The sequence below is a fragment of the Pinus tabuliformis genome, chromosome 4_2 (assembly GCF_031772625.1).
Source record: "Pinus tabuliformis cultivar Carrire ecotype Pingquan chromosome 4_2, CPIR1, whole genome shotgun sequence".
In the NCBI taxonomy this organism is placed as follows: Eukaryota; Viridiplantae; Streptophyta; class Pinopsida; order Pinales; family Pinaceae; genus Pinus; species Pinus tabuliformis.
In genome coordinates, this window is record NC_142304.1 from 215,785,718 (window position 1) to 215,798,842 (window position 13,125).

At 36.4% G+C, this 13,125-nt stretch overlaps 1 protein-coding gene across 1 annotated transcript in view; it reads right to left on the bottom strand.

Annotated features, from left to right (window-relative positions):
• Positions 1–10,796, bottom strand: part of LOC149168866 (uncharacterized) — a 54,944-nt gene extending 44,148 nt beyond the window's left edge. Inside the window, exons 1-4 of the mRNA XM_089428455.1 lie at positions 9,802–10,796; positions 9,111–9,401; positions 6,788–7,099; positions 6,400–6,564 (exon numbers count right to left, since the gene is read on the bottom strand). Coding sequence (XP_089284581.1) covers positions 6,400–6,564; positions 6,788–7,099; positions 9,111–9,401; positions 9,802–10,272 — 1,239 coding nt within the window. The 5' untranslated portion in view covers positions 10,273–10,796. The remainder of the gene's footprint in view (positions 1–6,399; positions 6,565–6,787; positions 7,100–9,110; positions 9,402–9,801) is intronic.
• Positions 10,797–13,125: the final 2,329 nt, after the last annotated feature.

A 13,125-nucleotide genomic window follows, 5' to 3' on the forward strand; every position in this document is an offset into this window, starting at 1 on the left:
TTATCATGGAGGAAAACCATTTAGTGGTTCATATACCCGTGTGAGGAGGCATCTTTGTGGGGTGATGGACAGTGATGATAAAAAGGGTGTTGTGGGGATACAAATTTGCCCAAACATTTCATCTGAACAAAGAAGAAAATACATCCAAATAGAGGAGGTTGCACAACAAAAAATCAAGAAACAAAAAACTCATTCTGAATCAAGTGCAACCTCTAGATTTGGTAGCTCATCTCCTCATGGTACTTCTGGAAGCTCTAGCGGTAAATGAACAATAGGGAATTTCCTTAATGTTGCTGGGAGCGATGATGTGGATGGAAAGATAGTCTGATTTCTTTGTGCTTGCGGTGTACCATTTGATGTGCTTCGCTCTCCCTATTGGCATGAAATGGTAAAGGCCATCAATGAAGCCCCAAAAGGATACAAGTCCCCCAACTATGAGAAAGCTAGAACAGTGTTATTAGAAAGAGAAAAAGCAAAGGTTCAAAGAGCTTTGACACGTTTTACAAATGAGTGGGTAGATTGTGGGGTATCCATTGTATCAAATGGGTGGACAAATATTAGAAACCAACATTTGATAAATGTTCTTGGTGTTTCTGCTAGTGGTGCAGTATTTATTACATGTCATGACTCCTCCTCCATCAGTGTATCTTCCCAAAACATTACAGATCTCCTATTGCAATCAATCAAAGATGTTGGTCCGAATAATGTGGTTCAAGTGATCACAAATAATGCAGCAAATTGTAAGGCAGCAGGAAAAATTGTTGAGCGTACTCATCCACACATCTTTTGGTCTGGGTGCCTGGTTCACACATTGAACCTTTTGATGCATGCTATTGTGAAGCATAAAGAACGTGGGTGGATTAAAGAGCTTTACAGGAGAGGGAAGCAACTCATTAAATTCATCACAGGGCATACAAAGGTAAACTACTTCTATGGCACTTACTCCAAGTTGCAGTTGCTTAAACTTGCAAAAGACAAAATTTGCCAGTTATTACCTCACGTTTAGGTGGCTAGTGAAGGTAAGACAAGATTTAACTAATATGGTGTGTGCTGAAACATGGGATGAAATTAACACTGATAGAGATGGTGCTAATGCAGCCAAGGACACTATTCTTGACATGTACTTTTAGTCACAGGTTAAATATGTTTTGCAATTCACCAAACCAATTTATTACATGATCAAGTTTGGAGATTCAAATCGACCAATAATTGGGGAGGTGTATGAACAAATGGATAGCATATTGGGGCAGATTAAAGACATTGTTGAGCCTAGAGATATCACCTTGTACAATTATATTCGTGCAGAGGTGGAAAACCGATGGGAAATGCTAAATGTTCCATTGCATGGATTAGCATGTGTTTTGACACCTAAATACTATCATCCATCATGGTTTTCAACACCAGCACCTGTGGGGGGAAGCAGGAGAAAACCACACCAAGATCAAGAGGTTCACAAAAAAATATGATTGCATTAAGTAAATTAGTCCCTAATGAGGAGGAGGTTGCCATGGTACAGGGACAGTTGAGCAACTATACGCTTAACATTGGTCCATTTGGGAGCATGCATGCAATTAGAGATCGAGAGACTTTTTCTTCTCTTGAGTGGTGGAACATGCATGGAGGGGCTACTCCACTTCTACAGACTTTGGCATTGCGGGTGCTATCACAAGTGGTAAACACTTCTTCTACAGAGAGGTGTTGGAGCTCTTATTCTTTCATCCACAATGTTAAAAGGAACAGGTTGAGTTTAGACCGAGCAAAGAGCTTGGTTTATGTTCATTACAACTTGAGATTGTTGTCCCATTACTGTGATGATGCAAAGACTAATAAAAACCTTAAGATTTGGGACAGGAATCCAGAGGAGCCCAATTTGGAGAATGGAGTGTTGCGATCAGAGCAATTAGAGGATGCTTTTATCCAGGTATGTCCATTGTGGTATGAATTTTCCTTATAAAGCATTTCTCTAATTCAGGTTTTTATTTTTTTTTTGTTAACTAGCGTTTTTTTGTATGAATTTTTTGAGCGATTCCAGGATGATGATGATCGTGTTGAGATGCCACCCCCATCTGGTCCCTTGGTTCCTAGGTTCCATGGTTCAACACCAACAGCAGGGGGTTCATCTTCATCAGTTTCAGTGCCACAACTTCCACAGGCACCATCTTCTTCATTGCCACCACGTGAAGGCCCGCCGCCATGTTCTCTTCGTGGTGGAAGGAGGAGAGATTAGTAGATATATTCACAATTTACTACTTTTGTCATAGATTAATTATTAGACTTGTAAGCTTGTAAATTTGAACCTTTTTGTCTTGGCCGTGACCAAGTGACATATTTTGTAAACATTATTATTTGAATTTTGGACATGACAAATGTTGACAGTTGCTCACTTGCTAGATAAATCATAATATGCTCTATGTTTTACGTTTTATAATATGCTTAAATGTTTTATGTTTTATAATATGCTTAAAAATTTGATGTATGTTTGTAATTGCTAGAAAATAGATGGTTGATGTTCGAATAATTAATCATTGATGTACATATTAGTAACTACAATGAATCATGGATGCCATATCTATCTTGATTTATGCAAAAATATGCATGTTTTCATGTCTTCTACAACTAATTTGGTATTTGAGATCTTTGTTTTGAGTATAAATGCAAAAAATATTAAAAAAAAAAATATATATATATATATATAGCAGATGCTTCCGCAGATGCTTCGCTTCGTACATTTTTGGAAAATGATGCTTCCACGTCCCCACTTCCAAAGAACATCCCCGCTTCATGCAACATTGTTCCAAGCCATGACCCAAGGCGTGAGCAAGGGGAAGGTGTGTGCTAACCCTATGTGGACCCAGTGGAGGAATGTGGACCCAAGTGGGAGAAATGATGAATGGGGTAATAATGAATGGAAAGAGGGTAATAATATATGCGGATAAGGGAGCGGGACCACGCAACCCAAAATCAGGGTTTCCCATGAAATACCATCCCTAGAGCCAAATGGTCAGTAAAAGAGATCCCACGGGACTAGAATCCAAGGTTCATACCTAAGAGGGTCTAGTGGACAAGAGCACCCATTCTTTCTACCAAAGCCCCCCATTAATCCATGCCCAAAAGTGACAATGATAAGCAAACTACAATACTCAATTTCCAAATGACAAAGCATACCTTTAGGTTCGAGAGGCCCACCTTCAAACATACGATCATGGCAGATGGGCGAAGGACCACATGGCTAACTCAGGTGGCAAGGAAGTGGCATAATGAGCTAGCTGGTGGCTGCAAGGGGTTGTTGGCTACCGGCTGAGGATCATCTTGGGAAAAAAAACCTCCCAGGAATATTACCCACAAAATGGTGGGTAACAGGAAGCATTTCTTGCAGCAACTTTGTCAAACCTTCCTTTAAACCTTCCATTTTTGCTTTTAAACCATTGTTCAAGCCTTCCATGTCCCTTTTTATTTTTGCTTCTAAACCATCCATCTTAACTTTCATCGTTTCCAACTTATTTTTGGTTGCTCTTTGTGAGAGCAAGAATTGTTGCACTTGTTCCCGTAATTTTGATATATCATGTTGCATTTTTCCTCTTCTTTATACATCATAGTAGAGCTTCCTGTGGGCTTAATGGGTGTATCATTCTTTTTTTACGAGTCATTTTGGAACAAAAAAATGATATCTATACTTTGTTATGCCCTTTGAATCACTTCAAACTGATTTTTCAAACAAAAGTTATGCAATTTTAAAAATGCACACCTTTCTTGTTTTTAAGAGCTTGCTTTTCAGCTTTTTGTTATAGCCAGCCTTGCAACTAATGTATCTTTGTGATTTCAGCCTCCCAAGGTCTAATATTATGTCTTGAGGTAGCTCTCTGTGTCTTCTTTCCAACCCCACAAGTTAGACCGAGATTGGATTCTTCAAGCTAAAGTTATGCCAAATCTTCCACGTTGCCCTGATTATGCACTGGTTCAGTAGAGCGAACTTGTACAAGATGCCACATGTCAATGTTTTAACCTTCACCCTTGAAACCCGTACCCAAAAAACTACAATTTGTGCACTTTCAATTACTTTTTACAGAATTCAAATCTGATTCTCGATGAGAAAGTTATGACGGTTTTACCCAGGACACATGTTTGATACTGAATTTTGGAGCATACAAAAACCCTAACTTCCTTGGACCATATCTTTGAAAATATACTGAAACAAGGTTTGAAAGTTTAACCAGATATTCATCAAGATTTTGCCTCCAGGTGGTAAAAAGTTCACAGTCTAAAGCTTCACAGAAAAGAAAAGAAAACGTTATAGCGAAAATGCCACGATGACCCGTTTAAAGTAGCATAACCCTAGGATCAAGAGCTCTAATACCAAATGTTATGTATCCAGATCAAAATAATGTAGAAACATAAGAAGAAAAAAAGACCAACGACTTGATAATAAGACACTTCGAGGGGGCAACCTCCTTTTACATCACATAAATGAACAATTATTGGATGATTCAAATGACAAGACCTACTTAGTATATATAGGAGTTTAAAGGGTCAAAATATAATTAGGGCCTACATAACAATAATAAGATAAGAGCACAACAATAACAATAGTGGGCTTCTATGAGGTACAACAATAAAAATATAGGGGCTATACTAGTATTATAGGGACCTAAAATATGATGAAATCTTAAGTTTAAACAAATTGAAACCAGAAAGATGTTGCTAGTAGCATAGCATAGATTTATCTCCTTAACATGCAATGTCCAAATAAGTCATTTTTACTTCAAAATTTTCAAATTCAACTAAGAAGCTTCAATAAAATTACTCACTGGCCACCCATACAAGACTATGCTTATTGCCTATCCAACACATCCCACCATGCATTAATTCAACTGCAAATACTGAAAGTCAAGCTTGCACAAGTTTGCTCACATCACTTTTAATCCCTGTCAACATGTGTTGCAGGTCTTATGCCAAACATCCTTGAATTGATAAATTATATCAGTTACTGATGTTAGCATAAGTACTACGCTATTTTAAAGCATACAAAACCTTACTCAAATGCAAAAGAATGACCATATACAAATGTCTATGGAAACATTTATGTCGTCGTAAAAATGCCTTTATTCTCTCTTTAGTACCCTGTTCATTTTTAGTTCCACGAATAATTTGATTTTGAAGAATGCAAACTATTCCAATTTTATATTTCTTATAATCTAGTTTATCTTTACCATATTCAATTATTGCCCTTGCCACTTTTGATTTTGACTTCACTGTTGGAATATTTTGGCATTCAATTTCTTTTCTATCACTTTTAAGTTGTCACTTTCAAATTTGGTATCAGAATACTCAATATCACCCGAAGACACAAAATAGTTTTTCTCCTGACAAGGAACTTCTCTATTCCAGTAAATGGTACTGGATCGATACTAACTTTGAAAACAGATATATCTTTTCAGTTCAAATTTTCTTTTCATTTCATCAAAAAAAAAATTACAAAATTATAACAAGAATTTAAACCATTATCACAATTACATAATCTCTTCATTTTGCTTTCATATGTTCACAGTCCACATGCTATAAGCCTCTTATTTTCCCTCTTGCTCTCCAGATTTCAGTCTCAGTTATTAAAGTCAGAGAAAATCTTACAGAGAGAGTTTTAATTGGGAGTATAAATGTCGGTTCACATAAGTACAACGTTTAGAAATTCAAAATGGTACAAAGATAGCACATTAGAATTCAGCACAAGTGTCCAAAAATATAAGACAAGAGAACAGCAAACTGACAAAGAAAACAAAACAAATCCTGTGAGAGATGCAATTGTACAGCCAAACCACGGCTGCAAAGCAAAATCTGAGAAAGAAGGAAAGGGCTGACTTCCAAAAGGAACTCTAACTCATTATGGATATGGTTGATAGCGGCTTCCAAATGTATATTTAATTTTTCATCCCGGCCAGAGGCTCCTATTGTGTGTAATTTCGCTCAGTATAGACTGTATATTTATCAGGACATTCTGAGTCACAAATGCAGCCAGCTTTGCAGGATAAGATATTAAGGAGGTTACCCAAAAATGAATGAGCTTTCAAATAAAAACCGTACATTTTTGGTGTTCAGCTCCATAGTTGGAATGGATGGATTCATGCAAACACAAGCAGTTAGTCACAGAAAAAATAGGGGTGTAAACAACGACTATCAAAGGAACAATTTGAAAGGTGATGCCATTTTGTAGTAAAACAGCCATACGCAATCAAATGGGAAGTGACAATGCGGATAGGCTTAAAGTCAAAAGAAAAAGAAACCACTCGAACAAAGGAACAGGGAGAGGTTAAATAAATAGGTAGCACATGCCAGAGTCTTACCGTCGGATATTAAGATTAAATTTTTAAAATAAGAAAGTTTAGAAAGAGATAGCATCCAATGTACCTCGGGGATGCCTGCTTTTGGACAAAAGAATCTCGAAATGAAATCAAATTCAGTATCCGGATCTGCAACTGATGTTACAATGAGACCTCCCCGCCCTTCAAACTCTAACATCTTCCCAAAGTCTGGTTTCAATTGTTTCACATCATTGGCACTTGGAACCTCGACCTTCAATGCCATCAAAACACTAGACGAAGTCAATTTGCATGGTAAAGGGTGGCTCTTTTGCTAAATTATGATGTAAATTTTGACAATACTGATTTTCTATGTAATCAAATAGTCCTTCCTAGAAATATGAAACTTTACTTATTCCAGCTTCAATGAAAATCAGTGTAATTTATGTATTATGTGTAATAAGAGACGCCGAGGGTAAATTCTAAAATCCAATTACCAAGTAATCACCCAAGCTGTTTAGTCCTGCCCAAACAATTTGAACATTTCCTAGTACATCTGACAATTTTTCAACTTCAGCAGACTGGCATTTAGAAGCTGCGACCAATGGAAAGTCAAGTTCAACAACGCCAGTTCCAGGTGGCAGTTTACAGTTTTCCACCCCTTCTGGCGATGGCTCACCATATCCTCTGATTTTTTTTGCCTTTAAAACTCCTGATCTTGTGTGAAAAACAATAACGTCGTCCTCAACTATTCCAGCTGTAAATAAAAGATGGGCGGCCGCTAGTGTAGCATGTCCACATAGATCGACCTACACGAGGAACCAGAAAAAACACGACATAGAAAATAAGGTTTCCGCCATTTAAGATTAGGAAAAAAAATTCAAGCAACCAAAAACAGGTATTATGTGTGCATATTTTCGGTCTAAATAAACGTAAAAAAAAGAAACATTAACTCTACACAAAGCTACGGGAAACCTTGCATTATCCATATGGGTTATAACCATACCAACATCTTTTCAGTTCGATGTTTTTTCTTGCTGCAGCTCTAATCAACTTGGCATTTCAATATTTCCCGGTATTTATAAAGTGGCAACAACATTTATATATGACATTAGCGTTAGAAAATCAGAGATGTGCAGTCCCATAACATGTTATGGACAGAGGCAATAAACAACAAAAAGGAACAGACATTCAAACAACAGAATAAACACAGATATTAGGAGAAAAATGAGACGGATTGTCTCAAATCAATACACCCTACAGCTCTTTTCAGTTTCATGTTTTTTCTTGCTGCAGCTCTAATCAACTTGGAATTTCAAAGTTTCCAGGTATTTAGAAAGTAGCAACAACATTTATATACGATACTAGCGTTAAAAAATCAGGGATATGCACTCCCATAACATATTATGGACAGAGGAAATAAACAACAACAAAAGAACAGACTTTCAAACAACAGACTAAACACACATGTCAGGAGGAAAATGAGACAGATTGTATCAAATCTATACACCCTACAGTAGATTCAAATAAAGAAATCTGCTTATAAGAAGGATCCCTATCTCACCTCTTCTTCCATCTAATGGGCCTAATGGTTAAGAGTATGTGTTTCCATCTCATGGGTCTAATGGTTAAGAGTATGTGTTTCCTCCTAATAAGTCACAAGCTCAAAACCAGCCTCGGGTAGAGTATGTATGCTTTTATAGACTTAGCAGTCAAATCACTGCACAGAAGTGGGTCCCTTATCCCACAAGGAAAACGTCTGATACACCAATTTGGTGTCTGACTTGGCGGTAATCTTAAACTTGGTTGTGACCTTAAAATTAGATAATAATAATAATAAATACAATGTACCACGTTCCCTTTTATAAACTTCCAAGGGAACTTCCTATGGTTCTATGTTAGTTATGTTGGAGTATAACGCTCCATTACAACGTTCAATGTAATAAAGTCATGTGACTTTCAATTTTTATTGCATTAGAGATTCTAGTAATAAATCGTTATTAAGTCTTCATGTTTGTTTAGTTATAAGCTAGTTATAGGAGTAACCTACTGACGTTTGTTTAGTTACAAGGGAGCATCTCTATCTCACTCCATTATCTATATTTCTAAATGCATTTGCTATGCTTCTATCAAAATTATGCTCAAGTATAACACTCCAATACAATGTTCAATATAATAGTCATGTGACTTTTAATAACAATGCTATTGTGTTAGGAATTTTAGTAACAAATTGTTATTATGTTTTAATGTTTGTTTAATTATAAAATGGCTATGTGAGTAGTTTACTACATGGTATATAAAAGAAAAACATGCCAACGTATTTGATGGCTCTTTCGATAATAAAATATTTCTTTCATATATTTCTAATTTCCTTCTTGTTCTTAAAATGTTGATGGCCAAAATGTAACATGGTATCTAAAGGGTTTGAATATAGAGGTAAGCTTCTCTGAACAATAAAACAGAGAACAGCAAAATCTAATTCAAGGTTACATTAAGGATTAGAGAGGGTTTAACAACCTCAAACCTGGTCAATTTTTTAACAAACTTGCCCTTCTACCAAGATTATTTCAGCGGCATATCCTTAACCATCCTTGCAAAAACCCTAATTATCCATCAAAATAATAAAAAGACAAAAATAAATAAAAAACACTCATACTGAACCCATCCTTTGTTCAATAAGTGCTTACAGGGGAACTCCTAATGAAATTCTCTATTTATATGCTTCCATCCTTTATACACCCTAAAGCGGGGTTTAGTCCTTTTAAGATTCAGAAAGGAGAAAACCATATTTAATCCCTAAATCCAATATTTGAAGCATACCTCAACTTGGGGTGTAAACCATCTGAGGTCAAACTCATTCTTCGGTTCTGAAGAAGCCAAATTTCTCTTGACTGCTTTGAAAGACTTTCCACTGCCATCCACCACCAGTAGCGCTTTCTCCCCCTCTAAACTCACCTTCTTCGAGGAGGGCCATCTCTTCACCAAGAAAGCTGTTTCTGAAAGATTGAACTGTCTTGCAACTAGCTGCATCCAGGACGATCCTCTCACATACGGAAGATAACACACAGCTGCTGGGTTCCCGCCAAATGGATTCTCAGTGAAGGCATTAATCTGTAAAGTTCGACAAAATCAAGCCAGGAATGTTAATACTGGACTAAGGGAAGATGCTATGGCATCAACCTTGAAACTTCATCTTAAAATCAGCTTATATCTTGGTAAAACTTCTAGTATGGCTATAATGCTTTGTAAATTATTTATATACCAAAATTGATGGGATTATTACCCTTGTTATGTGTGAAAGATTATTCACAGAATCACAACACAAATGGTTACCATTATTCACAACACACACAGTCGGTATTATGAACAGTCTATATGTTTGTTATGCACCCAACGGACATAGTTACCATTATGAACAGTCTATATGTCACAATTATTGTTATGCAGGTGAGATTATTCACAAAATTAATTCGAATTGGAAAGGGAGTAATGATCAAAATAACTAGTTTACCTGCCCATAATCGATTTTTGCATATAGCTCATCTGCTAAGTTGTACTTTTCAACTGCAACGTCCATATCTTCCTCTGTGATTCGTCGAACTGCTTCTTTCAGGACTTCCATGTTGGACTCTTTCGCTGTCAATGGGGATGCTTCTTCGGCGGCTTCTTCTTCCTCCTCCTCCTCCTCCTCCTGTTCTTCCTGCTGTTGGACTGGTGAGACGGCATCTGAGAATTGATCTCCATCCACCCGCTGAGATGAAGCGGAGACTCTCACTGGAACCATTCTCCTCCCCTGGTGTTTTATAGCGACAGCAACCGTCAGGGGACGATGGGGATTCTGAAATAGCAGTCTACGACTTCTTCCATAGTTGTGAGCGGTAATGTAGGAGGGGTTAAGAGGAGATAAACAAATGATGTTCTGCGAGGATGCTTCCGATACATTAAAAATGGCTGATTTCAATACTCCTCCCAATATGGCCATTGTCGATGAAAACGTTATTGGCAGATATGAAGCACACACCACTAGAAGAGTCAGTTCTATATAATTGGAAATACACGCAGCTTACTGCCCTTGAAGTCCAATGAAAATCTGCCCTCTCTGAAATTAATCATTTCGTTTCAGGTGCAAACCCACCACATCCCCTCTATACTCGACTCGATCCCGAATCCTCCCCTCCATTTTTATTTTTCCAGATTCTCAATGCTGACCGAACTTCTAATGCTGATGATAAGAACAATCACATGGCGAAACAACACCTTGAACTTTTTGTCTCACCTCTCATGCTGGACGGGAACGCTCGCAGTTCGCTCACCAAGATCTTGAACTTTTTGTCTCACCTCTCATGCTGAACGGGAACGCTCGCAGTTTGCTCACCAAGATCTTCCCTTTCAATTCGTCGGAAGGAAACTCATATTCCAAAGCGTGACTGGTTACCGCTTTTAGCCCAGAACTTAACCACTTGCCCTACTCGGGGTAGGAGAAAAATTTCAGCACCCTGGTTATATCTACAAGTTAAATAAGTTAAAGATGGAAGCTAAAGTTACTAGGACAAATTAAGAGATTGAGGCCGCGTAAGCTTTTGCTTGATTGGAATTATAAGAACAAATGAATTTAATTAATTTTATACACGTTTCAATCCCATCACCATTATTTCGTTGCTTAAGGAGAAACTTATCAATTTAACTATTTCTATATTTCTTAATCTTTTTAAAAATTTATTAGCACAATTACATTAATAAATTTGGTTGATATATTCTCAACCACATTATTAATTATGAAAAAAAAGAATGATTATCAAAGAATTTGAAAATGCTTAATTTTTTTTATTGAAACAAGGTAATAGACATTGAATTGTAATAATGTTGTTGGTGAAAATTGATTAACACAACCACATTAATAAATGTTGTCGATACTAGTTATGGAAAAAGAAAATGATTATTAAAAGACTTGAAAATACTTATTTTCTAATTAAAACAAGTCACACACATTGAATTGTAATAATATTGTATGAATTAAATTCATGTTGGATTACCTTCATTTTTAATCATGTGAAGTTGAATCTCCTCTGAGTAAATTTTCTGTCAATTCATTAGTGCACTTATTATTATTGTTAGTTTATTTTTTGTAAACAAATAATCACTCGTAACTATGTGCTCCAAATGGTAACTAATTTATTTTTTTTTTAAATTAGCATGTCTATATTATGCTAGTAGTGTGGATGAGTATTGAGCCTTTAATTATTTATTTACTAACCATATAGATAAAGAAACAAAAAGGTATAACAAAATTAGTTGATTGAGAGCACATGCATTATAATTGGATATAAATTCTCTCTAATTTAAATAGTTTTGTATAACAATGTTGGTTTGGTTTATTGATACTAAAACTATTTACTCACTTTTAAGATTTTTGAGCATCACATTATTAATATTAAAATTATAATTATAGTTCAGATGGTGAACAACTTAGCCAGTTTTTATGCTTGTCAGGTGAATTGTGTACAAGTAAATTGCAAGGAACGAGTCGCGGGCAACTTGCAAGCAAGTGGTTCAACCCGTCAAAACGCTTCCACTACCATAGAGTATATTATCAGGGGTGAGTTAAGATGGTTCGGGCAGTGCCAAGCACACGCAGCCTAGCTCCGTGCGGCCGAGGTAAAGGTAGAAAAGCCAAAGGAAAATATGAGGAAGGGGAGTCCCGTAATCTGGGAGGCAAGCCGATGTGAACATTATCAATGAAGCGGCAGAAGCATACCACGAGGACATCGACGAGGAAATCCAACAACTCATAGAAAAATGGGAGGCCAACCTAAATCGGCAGGCAGGCTCCATGGAAATTGAAGCTGAGGATTGGCAGGTCTTAGTACCGCATCCCAGTCACACCCGCGACAGAATAACATTGTTCAAACACACCCTCTTCCTTTACTGGTCAATGAAAGGAATCTTGGGCAAGGCCCTAGAACAAATTGACTTGAACATGGCCGCCGCATTGCATACATTCCCGGACTACAAAAGGGAATTTCAAACAATTATGTTTCAGTTGCAGATGCAAGATGGCCGCCTCCCGCAGATTGAGAAACATTTGCCTTACATCTTGCTAGCAGATGAGCTTCCGGGGTCAAATGTCAAAGACTCAACACCAGTGGATTCTGCCTAGGCTGAGGATGCAAATCAGTGAACCAAGGTCTCTTGTATTAGTTTTTGATGCGGATAGCATTTACTTTCAGTTGTAATTACAGTTATGTTAGTTTGCAGTTAAATAGGAAAATAGATATGGACATACAGTCTTACATAGCTTGGATAGGAAGGATCAAACTACTTCGGTTTTGGATGGTATTCCATGTTGTTAGGTGGCCAACAGACTTGGTTTCCCATAAGGCAAGTTGAGGCCACCTAAAAAATCTCTCAGATGGTTGTAACTTGTTGATTAAATTTAATAGAAAAAGAGGACCTACCAAGCTTAACAAAAAAAAATTATAGTTATAGTTCATTTTTTATAATTAGATATTTTATATATACAATTATGAGTTAAAGTTTAAAAACATTAATTGATAATGTGTAACTAAATTACCAACATATCAAGATAAAAATATGAAGAATTAAAAATTGTCAAATATCATTGATATACATCATATATCAACTACATTTATTAATATAGTTGTGCTAATATTAATTAATGTATTAAATGTTTATATTAATGATATATTCCTATTAATAATATATATAGGCATATATATTAACATTGTTAATCATATGGTTAAACTTAATAGATTTTATATAAAACTAATATTACATTATAAACTTGATATTCCGTATTATTACTAAAACACTTAAA